A 19,862-nucleotide genomic window follows, 5' to 3' on the forward strand; every position below is an offset into this window, starting at 1 on the left:
GTATGGGGTTGTGTGGGTGGAGATGTGTGTGTGAGGGTTGAGTGAGGGATGGGCTGGGGGTGGGTGTGGAGGTGGCAATGGGTTTACGGAGTGGTGTGTGGGAGGTAGAGTTGTGTCTGTGGGATTTGTGTGTCTGTGCTTGTGGGGGCTGGTCTGTGGTGTTAGGGGCCTTTTTGTGTGTGCCTGTGGAGGGTGGTCTGTGTATGTGTGTGTGTGTGTTTGGGTGATTCTCTGCGTGCGTTGGAGGATCTTTGTGTATTTTGGTGAGTTTGTGTGTTGAGTGGTCGGTTTTGATTATTTATAAAGACTCTGTCACTTGTATCAGTGTTGTTTGTATTGTGCTTGTTCTGCTCCTCATGGTGGGAGAACGTTCTGAATGACACTGCATGCAAGACATGTCTGCTGATACAGCCAACACGTTAGGAGAGGGAATATTTGCTGATGTTTGCACAATGTTAGACACCATTCGCAACTCCTCAGATGCTAAAGATGTCCGTGCCTAAGTGCAGCAACACCTGAACAATATCCAGGCTTGGGCTGACAAGTTGCAAGTAATATTCATGCCACAAGTGCCAGGCAATGACCATCTTCAACAAGAGGCGCTGCCCCCTTGGCATTCAGTGGCATTACTATCAGCATATCAAATATGACATTATAGCCATTCGTGAAACTTGGCTACAAGAGGGGCAGGACTGGCAGCTCAATGTTCCAGGGTTCCAATGTTTCAGGCGGGATAGAGGCAGAGGGATAAAAGGTGGGGGGGTGGCATTGTTGGTCAGGGAAAATGTTACAGCGGTACTCAGGCAGGATAGATTAGGGAGCTTGTCTACAGAGGCCCTATGGGTGGAGCTGAGAAACAGGAAAGGTATGACCACATTAATGGGGTTGTATTATAGACCACCCAATAGTCAGCGAGAATTGGAGGAGCAAATCAGCAGAGAGATAGCTGACAACTGCAAGAAACACAAAGTTGTGATAGTAGGGGATTTTAATTTTCCACATATAGATTGGGACTCGCATACTGTTAAAGGTTTAGACGGGGTAGAGTTTGTAAAGTGTGTTCAGGAGAGTTTTCTACATCAGTATATAGAGGTGCCAACTAGAGAGGATCTCCTATTGGATCTCCTATTGGGAAATGAGTTCGGGCAGGTGATGGATGTGAGTGTGAGGGAACACTTTGGATCCAGTGATCATAATGCCATTTGTTTCAACCTGATCATGGATAAGGATAGATCTGGTCCTCGGGTTGAAGTTCTGAACTGGAAAAAGGCCAAATTTGATGAAATGAGAAGGGATCTGGGAAGTGTGGATTGGCACAGGCTGTTCTCTGGTAAGGATGTAAATGGAAAGTGGGAGGCCTTCAAAGGAGAAATTTTGAGAGTGCAGAGTTTGTATGTTCCTGTCAGGATTAAAGACAAAGTAAATAGGAATAAGGAACCTTGGTTCTCGAGAGAGATTGTAACACTGATTAAGAGGAAGGGAGAGTTGTATTAGATGTACAGGCAGCAAGGAACAGATCAGATGCTCGAGGAGTATAAAAAGTGCAAGAAGCTCCTTAAGAGGGAAATCAGGAGGGCTAAAAGAAGACATGAGGTTGCTTTGGCAGACAGAGTGAAGGAAAATCCAAAGAGCTTCTATAGGTATGTTAGGAGCAAAAGGATAGTGAGGGATAAAATTGGTCCTCTTGAAGACCAGAGTGGTACACTGTGTATGGAACCAAAAGAGATGGGGGAGATACTAAATGTTTTTTTTGCATCCGTATTTACTGAGGAAACGGGCATGGAGTCTATGGAAATAGGGCAAACAGCTGGGGAGGTCATGGAACCTTTACAGATTAAAGGGGAGGAGGTGCTTGCTGTCTTGAGGCAAATCAGAGTGGATAAATCCCCAGGACCGGACAGGGTATTCCCACGGACCTTGAGGGAATCTAGTGTTGAACTTGCAGGGGCCCTGGCAGACATATTTAAAATATCAGTATTCACGGGGGAGGTGCCGGATGATTGGAGGGTGGCTCATGTTGTTCCGTTGTTTAAAAAAGGTTCCAAAAGAAATCCGGGAAATTATCGGCCAGTAAGTTTGACGTGGGTGGTGGGCAAGTTATTGGAAGGTGTGATAAGGGATAGGATCTACAAATATTTGGATAGACAGGGACTTATTAGGGAGAGTCAACATGGCTTTGTGCGTGGTAGGTCATGTTTGACCAATCTATTAGAGTTTTTCGAGGAGGTTACCAGGAAAGTGGATGAAGGGAAGGCGGTGGATGTTGTCTACCTGGATTTCAGCAAGGCCTTTGACAAGGTCCCTCATGGGAGGTTAGTTAGGAAGGTTCAGTCGCTAGATATACATGGGGAGGTAGTAAATTGGATTAGACACTGGCTCAATGGAAGAACACAGTAAGAAGTTTAACAACACCAGGTTAAAGTCCAACAGGTTTATTTGGTAGCAAAAGCTACACAAGCTTTCGGAGCTCTAAGCCCCTTCTTCAGGTGAGTGGGAATTCTGTTCACAAACAGAGCTTATAAAGACACAGACTCAATTTACATGAATAATGGTTGGAATGCGAATACTTACAACTAATCAAGTCTTTAAGAAACAAAACAATGTGAATGGAGAGAGCATCAAGACAGGCTAAAAAGATGTGTATTGTCTCCAGACAAGACAGCCAGTGAAACTCTGCAGGTCCACGCAACTGTGGGAGTTACAAATAGTGTGACATGAACCCAATATCCCGGTTGAGGCCGTCCTCGTGTGTGCGGAACTTGGCTATCAGTTTCTGCTCAGCGACTCTGCGCTGTCGTGTGTCGCGAAGGCCGCCTTGGAGAACGCTTACCCGAATATCAGAGGCCGAATGCCCGTGACCGCTGAAGTGCTCCCCAACAGGAAGAGAATAGTCTTGCCTGGTGATTGTCGAGCGGTGTTCATTCATCCGTTGTCGCAGCGTCTGCATAGTTTCCCCAATGTACCATGCCTCGGGACATCCTTTCTTGCAGCGTATCAGGTAGACAACGCTGGCCGAGTTGCAAGAGTATGTACCGTGTACCTGGTGGATGGTGTTCTCACGTGAGATGATGGCATCTGTGTCGATGATCCGGCACGTCTTGCAGAGGTTGCTGTGGCAGTGTTGTGTGGTGTCATGGTCACTGTTCTCCTGAAGGCTGGGTAGTTTGCTGCGGACAATGGTCTGTTTGAGGTTGTGCGGTTGTTTGAAGGCAAGAAGTGGGGGTGTGGGGATGGCCTTGGCGAGATGTTCGTCTTCATCAATGACATGTTGAAGGCTCCGGAGGAGATGACGTAGCTTCTCCGCTCCGGGGAAGTACTGGACAACGAAGGGTACTCTGTCCACTGTGTCCCGTGTTTGTCTTCTGAGGAGGTCGGTGCGGTTTTTCGCTGTGGTGCGTTGGAACTGTTGATCAGTGAGTCGAGCGCCATATCCTGTTCTTATGAGGGCATCTTTCAGCGTCTGGAGGTGTCCGTTGCGATCCTCCTCATCCGAGCAGATCCTGTGTATTCGGAGGACTTGTCCTACGGTCACGGGCATTCGGCCTCTGATATTCGGGTAAGCGTTCTCCAAGGCGGCCTTCGCGACACACGACAGCGCAGAGTCGCTGAGCAGAAACTGATAGCCAAGTTCCGCACACACGAGGACGGCCTCAACCGGGATATTGGGTTCATGTCACACTATTTGTAACTCCCACAGTTGCGTGGACCTGCAGAGTTTCACTGGCTGTCTTGTCTGGAGACAATACACATCTTTTTAGCCTGTCTTGATGCTCTCTCCATTCACATTGTTTTGTTTCTTAAAGACTTGATTAGTTGTAAGTATTCGCATTCCAACCATTATTCATGTAAATTGAGTCTGTGTCTTTATAAGCTCTGTTTGTGAACAGAATTCCCACTCACCTGAAGAAGGGGCTTAGAGCTCCGAAAGCTTGTGTGGCTTTTGCTACCAAATAAACCTGTTGGACTTTAACCTGGTGTTGTTAAACTTCTTACTGTGTTTACCCCAGTCCAACGCCGGCATCTCCACATCAATGGAAGAAGCCAGAGAGTGGTTGTGGAGGATTGCTTCTCTGAGTGGAGGCCTGTGACTAGTGGTGTGCCGCAGGGATCGGTGTTGGGTCCATTGTTGTTTGTCATCTATATCAATGATCTGGATGATAATGTGGTGAATTGGATCAGCAAATTTGCTGATGATACAAAGATTGGAGGTGTAGTGGACAGTGAGGAAGGTTTTCAAAGCTTGCAGAGGGATTTGGACCAACTAGAAAAATGGGCTGAAAAATGGCAAATGGAATTTAACGCAGACAAGTGTGAGATATTGCACTTTGGAAGGACAAACCAAAGTAGAACGTACAGGGTAAATGGTAGGACTCTGAAGAGTGCAGTTGAACAGAGGGATCTGGGAATACAGGTACAGAATTCCCTAAAAGTGACGTCACAGGTCGTAAAGAGTGCCTTTGGTACATTGGCCTTTATAAATCGGAGTATCGAGTATAAAAGTTGGAGTGTTATGGTAAGGTTATATGATGTGGAGATGCCGGCGTTGGACTGGGGTAAACACAGTAAGAAGTTTAACAACACCAGGTTAAAGTCCAACAGGTTTATTTGGTAGCAAAAGCCACACAAGCTTTCGAGGCTCTGAGCCCCTTCTTCAGGTGAGTGGGAATTCTGTTCACAAACAGAACTTATAAGACACAGACTCAATTTACATGAATAATGGTTGGAATGCGAATACTTACAACTAATCCAGTCTTTAAGAAACAAAACAATGGGAGTGGAGAGAGCATCAAGACAGGCTAAAAAGATGTGTATTGTCTCCAGACAAGACAGCCAGTGAAACTCTGCAGGTCCACGCAACTGTGGGAGTTACAAATAGTGTGACATAAATTCTGATTCTAGGATCGCATGATAAAGACTCAGGAGGAAAAAAGCAGAAATATTTATGTGAAATAGTGTGACATAAACCCAATATCCCGGTTGAGGCCGTCCTTGTGTGTGCGGAACCTGGCTGAGCAGAAACTGATAGCCAGGTTCCGCACACACAAGGACGGCCTCAACCGGGATATTGGGTTTATGTCACACTATTTCACATAAATATTTCTGCTTTTTTCCTCCTGAGTCTTTATCATGCGATCCTAGAATCAGAATTTATGTCACACTATTTGTAACTCCCACAGTTGCGTGGACCTGCAGAGTTTCACTGGCTGTCTTGTCTGGAGACAATACACATCTTTTTAGCCTGTCTTGATGCTCTCTCCACTCCCATTGTTTTGTTTCTTAAAGACTGGATTAGTTGTAAGTATTCGCATTCCAACCATTATTCATGTAAATTGGGTCTGTGTCTTATAAGTTCTGTTTGTGAACAGAATTCCCACTCACCTGAAGAAGGGGCTCAGAGCCTCGAAAGCTTGTGTGGCTTTTGCTACCAAATAAACCTGTTGGACTTTAACCTGGTGTTGTTAAACTTCTTACAAGGTTATATGAGGCATTGGTGAGGCCGAATTTAGAGTATTGTGTACAGTTTTGGTCACCTAGTTACAGGAAGGATGTAAATAAGGTTGAAAGAGTGCAGAGAAGGTTCACAAGGATGTTGCCGGGACTTGAGAAGCTGAGTTACAGAGAGAGATTGAATAGGTTGGGACTTTATTCCCTGGAGCGTAGAAGATTGAGGGGAGATTTGATAGAGGTGTATAAGATTTTGATGGGTATAGATAGAGTGAATGCAAGCAGGCTTTTTCCGCTGAGGCTAGGGGAGAAAAAAACCGGAGGGCATGGGTTAAGGGTGAAAGGAGAAAAGTTTAAAGGGAATATTAGGGGGGACTTCTTCATGCAGAGAGTGGTGGGAGTGTGGAATGAGCTGCCGGATAAAGTGGTAAATGCGGGGTCACTTTTAACATTTAAGAAAAACTTGGACGGGTTCATGATTGAGAGGGATGTGGAGGGATATGGTCCAAGTGCAGGTCAGTGGGACTCGGCAAAAAATGGTTCGGCACAGACAAGAAGGGCCAAAAGGCCTGTTTCTGAGCTGTAATTTTCTATGGTTCTATTAGCAGGAGCATTAGCAGGAGTAAGGGAAGGCTTAATTACAACAATATTGGGCAGGAACTGAAGAATGTAGATTCGGGGCAGATGCTTGAGGGCAAATCAACATCTGGCATGTGGGAGGCTTTCAAGTGTAAGCTGATAGGGATTCAGGACCGGCACATTCCTGTAAGGATGAAGGATAAGTCCGGCAAGTTTTGGGAACCTTGGATAACGAGAGATATTCTGAGCCTAGTCAAAGAGAAAAAGGAAGCATTTGTCAAAGCTAGGAGGCTGAGAACACACGAAGCAAGTGTGGAATACAAGGAAAGTAGAAAGAAACTTAAGCAAGGAGTAAGAAGGGCTAAAAGGGGTCATGAAAAAGCATTGGCCAGCAGGATTAAGGGAAATCCCAGGGCTTTTTATACATATGTAAAGAGCAAGAGGGTAGCCAGGGAGAGGGTTGGCCCACTCAAGGACAAGGGAGAGAATCTATGCGTGGAGCCAGAGGAAATGGGCGAGGTATTAAATGAGTACTTTGTGTCAGTATTCACCAAAGAGAAGGACTTGGTGGATGATTTGTCTGGGAAAGGATGTGTAAATGGTTTGAGTCATGTTGAGATCAAAAAGGAGGAGGTATTGGGGTTTTTGAGAAACATTAAGGTAGACAAGTCCCCAGGGCCTGATGGGATATACCCCAGAATACTGAGAGAGGCAAGGGAGGAAATTGCTGGGGCCTTGAGAGAAATCTTTGTATCCTCACTGGCTACAGGGGAGGTCCCAGAGGATTGGAGAATAGCCAATGTCATTCTTTTGTTTAAGAAGGGTAGCAAGGATAATCCAGGTAATTCCAGGCCGGTGAGCCTTACATCAGTGGTTGGGAAATTATTGGAGAGGATTCTTCGAGACAGGATCTATTCCCACTTGGAAATAAGTGGACGTATTAATGAGAAGCAACACGGTTTTGTGAAGGGGAGGTCGTGTCTCACGAACTTGATCGAGTTTTTCGAGGAAGTGACGAAGGTGATTGATGAGGGTAGGGCAGTGGACGTTGTCTACATGGACTTCAGTAAGGCCTTTGACAAGGTCCCTCATGGCAGACTGGTGCAGAAGGTGAAGTCGCATGGGATCAGGGGTGACCTGGTAAGGTGGATACAAAACTGGCTCGGTCAAAGAAGACAGAGGGTGGAGTGGAAGGGTGCATTTCTGAATGGAGGGCTGTGACAAGTGGTGTTCCTCAGGGATCAGTGCTGGGACCTTTGCTGTTTGTAATATATATAAATGATTTGGAGGAAAATGTAACTGGATTGTTTCGTAAGTTTGCGGACGACACAAAGGTTGGTGGATTTGCGGATAGCAATGAGGACCATCAGAGGATACAGCAGGATATAGATCGGTTGGAGACTTAGGCGGAGAGATGGCAGATGGAGTTTAATCCGGACAAATGTGCGGTAATGCATTTTGGAAGGTCTAATACAGATAGGAAATATGCAGTAAATGGCAGAACTCTTAAGAGTATTGATAGGCAGAGGGATCTGGGTGTACAGGTACACAGGTCACTGAAAGTGGCAACACAGGTGGAGAAGGTAGTCAAGAAGGCATACGGCATGCTTGCCTTCATCGGCCGGGGCATTGAGTTTAAAAATTGGCAAGTCATGTTGCAGCTTTATAGAACGTTAGTTAGGCCGCACTTGGAATATAGTGTTCAATTCTGGTCGCCACACTACCAGAAGGATGTGGAGGCTTTGGAGAGGGTACAGAAAAGATTTACCAGGATGTTGCCTGGTATGGAGGGCATTAGCTATGAGGAGAGGTTGGAGAAACTTGGTTTGTTCTCACTGGAACGACGGAGGTTGAGGGGCGACCTGATAGAAGTCTACAAGATTATGAGAGGCATGGACAGAGTGGATAATCAGAAGCTTTTTCCCAGGGTAGAAGAGTCCATTGCTAGGGGGCATAGGTTTAAGGTGCGAGGGGCAAGGTTTAAAAGAGATGTACGAGGCAGATTTTTTACACAGAGAATAGTGGATGCCTGGAACTCGTTGCCGGGGGAGGTAGTGGAAGCGGATACGGTAGTGACTTTTAAGGGGCGTCTTGACAAATATATGAATAGGATGGGAATAGAGGGATATGTTCCCCGGAAGGGTCGGGAGTTTTTGTTCAGTCGGGCAGCATGGTCGGTGCAGGCTTGGAGGGCCGAAGGGCCTGTTCCTATGCTGTAATTTTCTTTGTTCTTTGTTCTAATTCGCCTCCTGACTCCCCAAAGCCTGTCCACCATGTACGGGCACAAGTCAGGAGTGTGATGGAATACTAGCCCCTTGCCTGGATGGGTGTAGCTGCAATAACACTCGAGAAGCTCAATACCATCCAAGGCAAAGTAGCCCACTTCATTGGCACTACATCCACCACCTGAAACATGATCCACTCCTCCTTCCACCACTGATGCACAATGGTCATGTGTACCATCAACAAGATGCACTTCAGCAACTCACCAAGACTCCTCTGACAGCACCTTCCAAATCTGTGACCTCTGCCATCAAGAAGGACTGGGCAACAGATACACTTTGCAAGTTCCTCTCAAAGCCACATACCATCCTATTTGGAAATATATTACCGCTCTTTCATTGTCACTGGGTCAAAATCCTGGAAAGGAAGAGAGGTTGCAGGACATACTTCTGGGGGAGGGTGAGCAGCCAGAGATCGTGGTCCACATTTGGACCAATGACATCGGAAAAAGAATGAGGGCCTGAAGTAAATTTTCGGGAGTTAGGGATGGAATTAAAAAGTAGGACCTTAAAGTAATCTCAGAATTACTCCCAGTGCCATATGCGAATGAGCATAAGAATAGGAAAATTGAACAATTCGACACCTGGCTGGAGAGATGGAGTTCTGGGAAGGAGGGCTTTAGATTACTGAAGTATTGGGACCTGTTATATGTTAACAAGATTGGGATTAATGTCTTCACAGGGGTGATACTAGTGCTGATGGTGAGGGCTTAAACGAGGCAGGACTAGCTAACTTGATGAAAAGGAAGAAGTGTGTGTAATGTCAGTTTGAAAATACAATGGACAATCGGGCTGAATATAGGCCAGAAGGAAAATGAAAATAAACATTAGAAAAAACAAGAGAGCATGAAAAGAGAAAAAACTACAAACACAAAAGCGAACTGGCTGCTGACATAAAAGGGTATCCCAAGGTTTTCTGTAAGCATATAAATAATAAAAAAGTGATAAAAGAAAGAATAGGGCCAATTGGGGATTTAAAAAAAAACTTGCATGTGGAGGCAAGAGAAAAAGTGGAGGTATTAAATGAGTACTTTGCATCTGTCTTTCCAAAGGAAGACAATGCTACCCAGACCAATGCGAGAGAAAAGGTAACTGAGACATGAGCAGAATTTACAATTCAGAGGGAGGAGGTGTTCAAAAGACAGTCTTTACTTAATCATAGAAATCATAGAAACCCTACAGTACAGAAAGAGGCCATTCGGCCCATCGAGTCTGCACCGACCACAATCCCACCCAGGCCCTACCCCCATATCCTTACATATTTACCCACTAATCCCTCTAACCTACGCATCTTGGGACACTAAGGGCAATTTTTTTTTAGCATGGCCAATCAACCTAACCCGCACATCTTTGGACTGTGAGAGGAAACCAGAGCACCCGGAGGAAACCCACGCAGACACGAGGAGAATGTGCAAACTCCACACAGACAGTGACCCAAGCCGGGAATCGAACCCAGTTCCCTGGAGCTATGAAGCAGCAGTGCTAACCACTGTGCTACCGTGCCGCCCGGTAAAATTGATAAGGTTCCAGGACCGGATGAGATGCAACCAAGGGTACCGAGTAAAGTGAGTGGAAATTGCAGAGGCCATCAGTCTTCCTTAGACATAGGGGTGGCGCCAGAAAACTGGAGAATTGTGAGTGTTACACCCTTGTTCTGCAAGGATAAAACTGGCAAATACAGATCATCAATTTGACTTCGGTAATTGGGAAACCTCTAGAAACTATAGCTCTGGACAAAATCAATAGTCACTTAGACAAGTGCAGGATAATTAAGGAAAGCCATCATGTATTCAGTGAGGGAAAATCATGTTTAACTAACTTGCTGCTGTTCTTTGAGGAGGTAACAGAGAAAGCTGAGAAGAACAACACTGTTGATGTGGTGCATATGGATTTCCAAAAGGCATTTGATACAGTGACACACAACAGACTTGTAAGCAAAATTCAAGATCATGGAATGAAAGTGAAAGTAGGCACTAGGATAAGAAATTGGTTGAGTGACAGGAAACACAGCAGTGAGAAATAGTTCTTCTTCGGATTGGAAAAAGGTTTGTAGTGGAGTTCCCCAGGGGTCAGTTTTGGGGCCTTGCTCTTCCTGATGTATATTAATGACCTGGACAGTGATTCCAAAATTTATAGATTATACAAAGATTTAAAACAGATAAGGATAGTCTTGAACTTCAAAAGGACATAGATTTGTTAGTGGATTGGGCAGACAAACGGCAGAGAAGTGTGAGGTGATTCATTTTGGCAGGAAGAATATAGAGACACAGTATAAAATGAAGGGAGGGTCTCTAAAGGAGCTTCAGGAAAAGAAGGACCTTCGTGTATATCTACATCAGTCATTGAAGATGGCAGGGCATGTTGAGAGAACAATCAGTTAATAAAGCAAATGGTAACTTGGGACTTTATTAATAGGAATATTGAATATAAGAGTAAAGAGGTCATGTTAGAACTTGTAAAAGACAATAGTTAAGCTTCATCTGGAGTACTGCGTCAAATACTGTGCACTATCCTTAAGGAAGGATGCAAAGTCTTTGGAGAGAGTACAACGGAGATTCATAAGAATGATTCCAGGGATAAAGAGCTGTGGTTATGAGGATAGATTGGAGAGGTTGTATTCCTTGGAGAAAAGGAGGCTGAGAGGAGACTCGATAAAGGTATTCAAGACCTTGAGGGGTGTGGACAGGGTAAATAGTGGGAAACTGTTCCCACCTGAGAGCATCAAGAATTAGAGGGCACAGATTCAAAATAATTGGCAAAAGGAAGAAACATTATATGAGGAAAAAATTTCTTAACCCAAGGGGTGACAGGTTTGATCGAGATATTCAAAGGGATTGTTATCTGAAAAGAAAGTTGTGCAAGGTTATGGGGTGTGGACTAGGTAAATTTTAAAAGCATCATTCATGGAATGTGGGCGTTGCTGGCTAGCATTTATTGCCCATTCCTAATTGCGCTAGACTAAGTGGGGGGCATTTCAGAGCCAACCACATTGCTGTGGGTCTGGAGTCACCTGTAGACCAGACCAGGCAAGGCTGGCAGATTTCCTTCCCTAAAGGATATTAGTGAACCAGATGGGTTTTTACAACAATAGACAATGGTTTCATGATCACTATTAGAGTTTTAATTCCAGATTTTTGTTGAATTCAAAATTTTGCCATCTGCCATGGTGGGATTCGAACCAGGGCCCCCAGAGCATACCCTAGATCTTTGGATTACTAAGGGCATCAACAATACCACTGTACCTCCACATCCCCATAAATGCTCTTTCAGAGAGTTAATGCAAACTTAATGGGACAAATGACCTCCTGCACTGTAAAGATTCTGTGAATCCCCTCCCGAACTGCACTGTGGGTGTACCTACAACACATGGACTGCTGCGGTTCAGGAAGGTGGTTCAAGGCGCAGTTAGGGCTGGGCAATAAATGCTGGGCTTAGCAATGTGCACATCCTGTGAAAGAATACAAAGAGATCTGATTGGCAGCTGAGACATCAAGACCAGTTCTTGTCCGCATTCTCGTGACTGATTAAATTGTCAACTTTGGCTTCGTGATCACACTTCCCCCTTTTCTGCCACAAATTAGCGGTTAAATATGATCCTGGACTTTATAAATAGGGCCATAGTGTACAAAAGCAAGGAGGTTACTTTCAGCTGGTTCTGCCTGAACTGGTGTATTGTGTTTGGTTCTGGGCGCCACACTTTCGGTAGGATGTGGAGGTATTAGAGCGAGTGCAGAAAAGATTGAGAAACTTCAGTCACGTGGATAGATTAGAAAAGCTGGGACTGTCCTCCTTGAAGAAGAGAGAAGATTTTATTGAGGTATTCAGGATCATGAGGAGTCTGGGTAGAGTAGATCAGAAGAAACTGTTTCCATTGGTAGATTCAATGGTATTTGCTAAAGAAACTGGGATAAGAACCTGAAACCGTGGACAGATGGAACTAGTTCTTTGGCTCTTGCAGAGAGCTGGTATAGATTTGGTGCTCCAAATGACAGCACCCTAGCTCAATATGATTGTATTCTATGGGTACAAGTCCCACTCTTGAGATTTAAACCCAAGATCCAGAATCTTTCAAATCAGATGTGAAACTGCAGCCTCACCAAGATTCCAGAGCATGATGAATAGAAGTGCAGGGTGGTCCACCCCTGTGTCCTGGTCAATAGTTATCCTTTAACCAACATCACTAAAACAGATTATCTGCTCATTGTAGTCATGGAGTTCAAAAAGAGCCCTTTGGCCCATAATGTTTGTGTTGGACATCAAACACCTTTTTATTCTAATCCTATTTTCTAATCATAGATCATAGAAACCCTACAGTGCAGAAGGAGGCCATTCGGCCCATCGAGTCTGCACCGACCACAATCCCACCCAGGCCCTACCCCCACATATTTACCCGCTAATCCCTCTAACCTACACATCCCAGGACTCTAAGGGGCAATTTCTAACCTGGCCAATCAACCTAACCCGCACATCTTTGGACTGTGGGAGGAAACCGGAGCACCCGGAGGAAACCCACGCAGACACGAGGAGAATGTGCAAACTCCACACAGACAGTGATCCGAGCCGGGAATCGAACCCGGGACCCTGGAGCTGTGAGCTGTGAAGCAGCAGTGCTAACCACTGTGCTACCGTGCCGCCCTACTTGGTCCATAGCTTTGTATGCTATGGCGTTTCAAGTGCTCATCTAAATGCTTCTCAAATGTTGTGAGGATTCCTGCTCTACCACCCTTTCAGGCAGTGAGTTCCAGATTCCAACTACCCTCTGGGGGAAAATGTTTGTCAAATCTCCTGCCCCTTTATGCCCCCTAGCTATTGACCCCTCTACTAAAAGGGAAAAGTTTCTCCCTATCTATCCTCTATATATCCCTCGCCTCATCCCCTTAACCCTGCGCATTTAGCATGGCCAATCCACCTAACCTGCACAACTTTTTTGACTGTGGGAGGAAACTGGAGCACCCGGAGGAAACCCACGCAAACACAAGGAGAATGTGTAAACTCCACACAGGTGGTTACCCGAAGCTGGAATTGAAACCTGGCGCTGTGAGTCAGCAGTGCGAACAACTGTGCCACCCGTTAAATTAAACTTTCATTTGGGGAATTGAACCCCGGTCTCCAGCGTGACAGGCGCGGTTACTAAAGTTTGGTGCTCTATTCACAAGGTACTGTACCGTCGGACTGAGAGAGAGAGAGAGAGACTGTACCCCCAGACTGAGGGGGGGGGGGGGGGGGAGAGACTGTACCCCCTGACTGAGGGGGGGGAGACTGTACCCCCTGACTGAGGGGGCAGGGAGACTGTACCCCCAGACTGAGGGGGGGTGAGACTGTACCCCCAGACTGAGGGGGGGCGGGGAGACAGTACCCCCAGACTGAGGGGGGGGGGAGAGTGTACCCCCCGACTGAGGTGGGGGGGGGACTGTACCCCCAGACTGAGGGGGGGAAGACTGTACCCCCAGACTGAGGGGGGGGGAGACTGTACCCCCAGACTGAGGGGGGTAGGAGTGTACCCCCAGACTGAGGGGGGTAGGAGTGTACCCCCAGACTGAGGGGGGAGGAGACTGTACCCCCAGACTGAGGGGGGAGGAGACTGTACCCCCAGACTGAGGGGGGAGGAGAGTGTACCCCCAGACTGACGGGGGAGGAGACTGTACCCCCCGACTGAGGGGGGGGGAAGACTGTACCCCAGGACTGAGGGGGGGAAGACTGTACCCCCAGACTGAGGGGGGGAAGACTGTACCCCCAGACTGAGGGGGGGAGGAGACTGTACCCCCAGACTGAGGGGGGAGGAGACTGTACCCCCCGACTGAGGGGGGAGGAGACTGTACCCCCCGACTGAGGGGGGGAGGAGTGTACCCCCAGACTGAGGGGGGGGAAGACTGTACCCCCAGACTGAGGGGGGAGGAGACTGTACCCCCAGACAGAGGGGGGGAGGAGACTGTACCCCCCGACTGAGGGGGGGGGAAAGACTGTACCCCCAGACTGAGGGGGGGGGAAGACTGTACCCCCAGACTGAGGGGGGGGAAGACTGTACCCCCAGACTGAGGGGGGGGGGAGAGACTGTACCACCAGACTGAGGGGGGGGGAAGACAGTACCACCAGACTGAGGGGGGGGGAAGACAGTACCCCCAGACTGAGGGGGCGGGGGTAAGACTGTACCCCCAGACTGAGGGGGCGGGGAGACTGTACCCCCAGACTGAGGGGGTGGGAGACTGTACCCCCCGACTGAGGGGGGGGAGACTGTACCCCCAGACTGAGGGGGGGAAGACTGTACCCCCAGACTGAGGGGGGGGAGACTGTACCCCCAGACTGAGGGGGGGGAGACTGTACCCCCAGACTGAGGGCGGGGGGGAGACTGTACCCCCAGACTGAGGGCGGGGGGGAGACTGTACCCCCTGACTGAGGGGGGGGAGACTGTACCCCCAGACTGAGGGGGGGGAAGACTGTACCCCCAGACTGAGGGGGGAGACTGTACCCCCAGACTGAGGGGGGGGGAGACTGTACCCCAGAGCGAGGGGGGGAGGCAGACCGTGCCGCCAGAGCGAGGGGGGAGGCAGACTGTGCCCCCAGACTGGAAGGTGGGGAGTGAGAGACGGTTACCCCCCCTCCTCCCCCTCCTCCCACCCCCGACTGGGAGAGAAGGGATGCGCTTGACGCAGACTGAGCGGTGTGTCTAGAGGGCGGAGCAGTGTTTCCGCACCCTTCACACACACTCCGATTTCTACCCCCACTTTCTGTCCCGTTCCAGAAGAGTTCAGGTTGCTGTTTGGTGCTTTGCAGTGATGTGATTATAATTTGTTATCTCAGATGTTTTTTTCTCTGTGCCAGGTGTGAGCGGCTGGAGGATCAGCTCAATGATCTGACGGAGCTTCATCAAAACGAAATCCTCAACCTCAAGCAGGAGCTCGTGAGCATGGAGGAAAAAATTGCTTACCAGTCATCAGAACGAGCCCAGGACATCCAGGTCAGCGAGGAGACTCAGCTCAGTGTCAGAGTCAAAAATTACTCAATCCTCAGCCAACCCAAAATCAAATTCCCCATCTCACATCCAGCTGTCTTTCCCCACTCCACTGGCACTGTCAAGCATTTCTCAAATCGTTCTGCATCGACCTTTCACCAGCTCATCCCATCCCGCATTCTGGGTAAAAGCACAGAATCCATTCCCCCAATCTCACTCCCTGCTCTCCTCCCATCCGCCTCCCCCATGCCCAGTTCACTTCTCCCCTGTCCCCGGTCACCTCTCCCCCGACCCCCCATGCCGATCTCTCCCCTGTCCTCACCTGCCTCTCGCCCGACCCACACCCGCCCGCCTCTCGCCCGACCCCCACCCGCCCGCCTCTCGCCCGACCCCCACCTGCCCGCCTCTCGCCCGACCCCCACCCGCCCGCCTCTCGCCCGACTCCCACCCGCCCGCCTCTCGCCCGACCCCCACCAGCCCGACTCCCACCCGCCCGCCTCTCGCCCGACTCCCTCTCGCCCGACTCACATCCGCCCGCCTCTCGCCCGACTCCCACCCGCCCGCCTCTCGCCCGACCCCCACCCGCCCGACTTCCATCCGCCCGCCTCTCGCCCGACTCCCACCAGCCCGCCTCTCGCCCGACTCCCACCCGCCCGCCTCTCGCCCGACCCCACCCGCCCGCCTCTCGCCCGACCCCACCCGCCCGCCTCACGCCCGACCCCACCCGCCCACCTCACGCCCGACCCCACCCGCCAGCCTCGTGCCCGGCCCCTGCCCGCCTGGCCCCCGCTCGCCTCGTGCCCGGCCCCCGCCCGCCTCGCGCCCAGCCCCCGCCCGCCTCGCGCCCGGCCCCCGCCCGCCTCGCGCCCGGCCCCCGCCCGCCTCGCGCCCGGCCCCCGCCCGCCTCGCGCCCGGCCCCCGCCCGCCTCGCGCCCGGCCCCCGCCCGCCTCGCGCCCGGCCCCCGCCCGCCTCGCGCCCGGCCCCCGCCCGCCTCGCGCCCGGCCCCCGCCCGCCTCGCGCCCGGCCCCCGCCCGCCTCGCGCCCGGCCCCCGCCCGCCTCGCGCCCGGCCCCCGCCCGCCTCGCGCCCGGCCCCCGCCCGCCTCGCGCCCGGCCCTCGCCCGCCTCGCGCCCGGCCCCCGCCCGCCTCGCGCCCGGCCCCCGCCCGCCTCGCGCCCGGCCCCCGCCCGCCTCGCGCCCTCCTCCCGATGCTCCAGAGTGCTGGGTTGTGCCCCGGGCTGTCGGAGCTGATGTGTGATGCTGTGTTTTGCAGGAGGCTCTGGAAGCCTGTCAGACTCGTATCTCCAAGATGGAGTTGCAGCAGCAGCAGCAACAGGTGGTCCAGTTGGAGGGTCTGGAGAATGGTACGGCCCGCACCTTACTCGGCAAACTGATCAACGTGCTTCTTGCAGTGATGGCTGTAATCCTAGTCTTCGTGTCCACGCTGGCTAATTGCTTGCTGCCGCTGATGAAGACACGAAGCAGGACGTTCAGCACTTTGTTTTTTCTGGTCTTTCTGGGCGTGACTTGGAGGAACTGGCAGCTGATCACCAGGTACATTGGGTGACTCATTCTGTCTCTCACATTACTCCAAGCCTGAGACATGGGCCCAGCCATGAAGTATAAGGACCTTGAGTGGATTTGTTTACAAATGAGAAAAACCGCTTTCGTTTCCCTGATAGTATTTGAAGATGGAATTGAATTGGATGGTGCTTTGTGTAATGAATGCCTGTGTGAACTCTTCTCCAGTACAGGGACAGACTGAGTGAGGAGAGACAGAGAGAAGTGCCAACAGCCTGATGGTTCAATACTAACACTCCTCGATCTCCAAATCTCTCGGGGGAGACAATAACAAAATTGCCTAAAATTTAGTGCACAGTGTACTTTGTTCATTTTTAAACATGATTTTCTTTGACTCGGCCCAGATCTGCAATATTGAGACGTATCGTACTGTGAAATAGGAGCACATTCCACCTTCTGGACAATGGATTCAGGGTTTTAATTTCATTGGGATGCTTCACGATGATCTGTACGGAAAGACTGTACACTCTGGGACAAGCTTGAATTGTGCAGGTCACTGCCGTCTCCCAAGCCTGGATAAATAGGAGATGGGATGTCCTGCGGACTGATAACTCCCCCAGAAATGAGGGCACTAACAGGTCTCCTTCTTCCAGCTGTTAAAACTAAACGGTCTAGCCCCGAGTCCAGTCCATACACCGATGTGAAGAGTGTGACACTTGAAAGAGCCTCAATGCCTCCACACTGCTTTGAAGATCAATGCCAATTTCAGTGATTGAATTTGGATTTTAAAAAAATTAAATAGTGTTTGGTAATTTAAATGGAGTAACGGATTGTAAAGGGACCCCCACACCCACCCCCCCCCCTCCGCACACTCGCCCCGGCAGCCCCCCCTCGCTCGCCCCGGCAGCCCCCCCTCGCTCGCCCCGGCAGCCCCCCTCGCTCGCCCCGGCAGCCCCCCTCGCTCGCCCCAGCAGCCCCCCTCGCTCGCCCCGGCAGCCCCCCTCGCTCGCCCCGGCAGCCCCCCTCGCTCGCCCCGGCAGCCCCCCTCGCTCGCCCCGGCAGCCCCCCTCCCCCATTGCTCGCCCCCGACGCCCCTCCCCCTTACACTCCAAGCCCCAATCCCACCTCACCGAGCTGTGGGGGAGGTGGGGCCCTGCATAGCAGGGTGGATGATTGGTTGTCAGCTGCCCTGTATTCCTGTTGGTGTTGCATGGACCCTCATGTTGAGACATCTTCAGCAAACATGGACTCCTCTGGGAAAGAGTTGTAAAGCAGAGAGGAGCTGAAGATTGGCACTGACACACTCGTGATAGTCCAGGGTACAGAGACCGTTTGAGACCCTTTCAGAATGAGAGTTGCTTTTGTCCACAGCAAATGCAAAGCAATAAGCTTTATTTTTAGTTAAGCACAGCTTATGATGCGATGGTGGGAAGGTGCCGGTTGCCCAGGTTGCAGCTGCTTGTTTTACCTGTGAAGGCTGCACTGTCCCAGCCGTGAATAGAACCAGGGCAGTGTCAGTACTACAGGTGTGAACAGTGCTGGGAAATAGCTGGGCCACTCCAGTGGAATTCATCATGTGGGCTAGTTTACAAGAGCTCTCTGCCCCCTCCCCCACCAATGACATTCACACCTTGTTCATTGTTGCAGATAGCCAGCTGCACATATTGTACTGTACTGAAATAAAGACCTTCACTGTTCATCAGTCTGCCTATCATTACTGCTTTGTGCGTGATGACAGGGAGACAGTCTCACTATGCTTTTCAAAGTAAGAAGTCTCACAAAACCAGGTCTCAGGCGAGGTCTCACCTGATGAACAAGCAGCGCTTCGAAAGCTCGTGGCTTTTGCTACCAAATAACCCTGTTGGACTTTAACCTGGTGTTGTGAGACTTCTTACTGTGCTTACCCCAGCCCAACGCCGGCATCTCCGCATCATGCTTTTCAAAGCCAGGCATGTTACAGGGGCCAGTATCCCAGTGTACAATTACAGAATATCACACTGTGTGTTACAGGGAATAGTGTCCCAGTGTATAATTACAGAATATCACACTGTGTGTTATAGGGAATATCATACCAGTGTGTAATCAGAGAATATCAAACCATGTGTTACAGGGAATAGTGTCCCAGTGTATAATTACAGAATATCACCGTGTGTTACAGGGAATAGTGTATGGGGTTTATAGTCCGTGTGAATTCTCTATTACCCCATTTCCCCAGTCTATATGTGGATTGAAGTCTCGGTGATTACTCTTGGCACTTTTAGCTGGGCCTCTATTTTATCTTTTATGTCATGTAATTATTGTAATTTGATTGATGTTTTGATCTGATATTTTGAACATACACAGTTCTTTCTACCTTGACTCCATTTGGCTGTGATAAGGTGAGTCTGGAGTGGCGATGGAGATTCCAAAGAATGGTCTGTCTTTACCAACTGCATCCACTAGATGGAGGGCCACATCAGCCAGTCTCCTGATTCCCAAATCTGCTCAGATCACAGAATTAGAGAAAGATTTATACAAACACACAATTACTGAAATAGAGAAACAGATCTCTTTCCATGGAAATGGAGACCACTCTGCCCATCATGTCTGCACTGGCTCTCTCAGTGAGCAACTCACCTCACGGGACAGCTGGACTAAAATTTATTTGTATATCTTATCCATCTCTTTCTCTGCCTCAGTTTCTTTCTCTCCTTTCATCTCTATCTATATCTCTCACTCTGTCTTTCTATCAGCATCTGTCTCTCTCATTTAGTGGTTTCTTTCATTTGCTCTCTTTCTGCTCTGTCTCTTGCCATCTCTGTCAGCAATGCTAACACTGTGGCCCATATTTTCAAGCGTCTCTCTCTTTGTATCTTTCCCCAGTTCTCTCTCTGTATTGCTCTCCATCTCTCTCTCTCTCCATCTCTCTCTCTCTCCATCTCTATCGCTCTCCATCTCTATCGCTCTCCATCTCTATCGCTCTCCATCTCTATCGCTCTCTTTCCATTACACTCCATCTCTCTCTATTGCTCTCCATCTCTCTCTCTATCACTCTCCAGCTCTGTCTCTCTCTGTCGCTCTCCATCTCTCCTTCTATCCCTCTCAATC

The 19,862-nt window shown here is 49.6% G+C and overlaps 1 protein-coding gene across 6 annotated transcripts in view; it reads left to right on the top strand.

Moving 5' to 3' along the window:
• The window catches only part of tmcc1a (transmembrane and coiled-coil domain family 1a), a 145,669-nt gene extending 127,197 nt beyond the window's left edge, over nucleotides 1–18,472 (top strand). For all 6 annotated transcript variants that reach the window (XM_078209300.1, XM_078209302.1, XM_078209301.1 and 3 more), the window contains 2 exons: nucleotides 15,126–15,261; nucleotides 16,528–18,472. In XM_078209300.1, coding sequence (XP_078065426.1) covers nucleotides 15,126–15,261; nucleotides 16,528–16,821 — 430 coding nt within the window. In that variant the 3' untranslated portion in view covers nucleotides 16,822–18,472. The remainder of the gene's footprint in view (nucleotides 1–15,125; nucleotides 15,262–16,527) is intronic.
• The last annotated feature ends 1,390 nt before the right edge of the window (nucleotides 18,473–19,862 follow it).

The sequence above is a fragment of the Mustelus asterias genome, chromosome 3 (genome assembly GCF_964213995.1).
Source record: "Mustelus asterias chromosome 3, sMusAst1.hap1.1, whole genome shotgun sequence".
Taxonomy (NCBI): domain Eukaryota; kingdom Metazoa; phylum Chordata; class Chondrichthyes; order Carcharhiniformes; family Triakidae; genus Mustelus; species Mustelus asterias.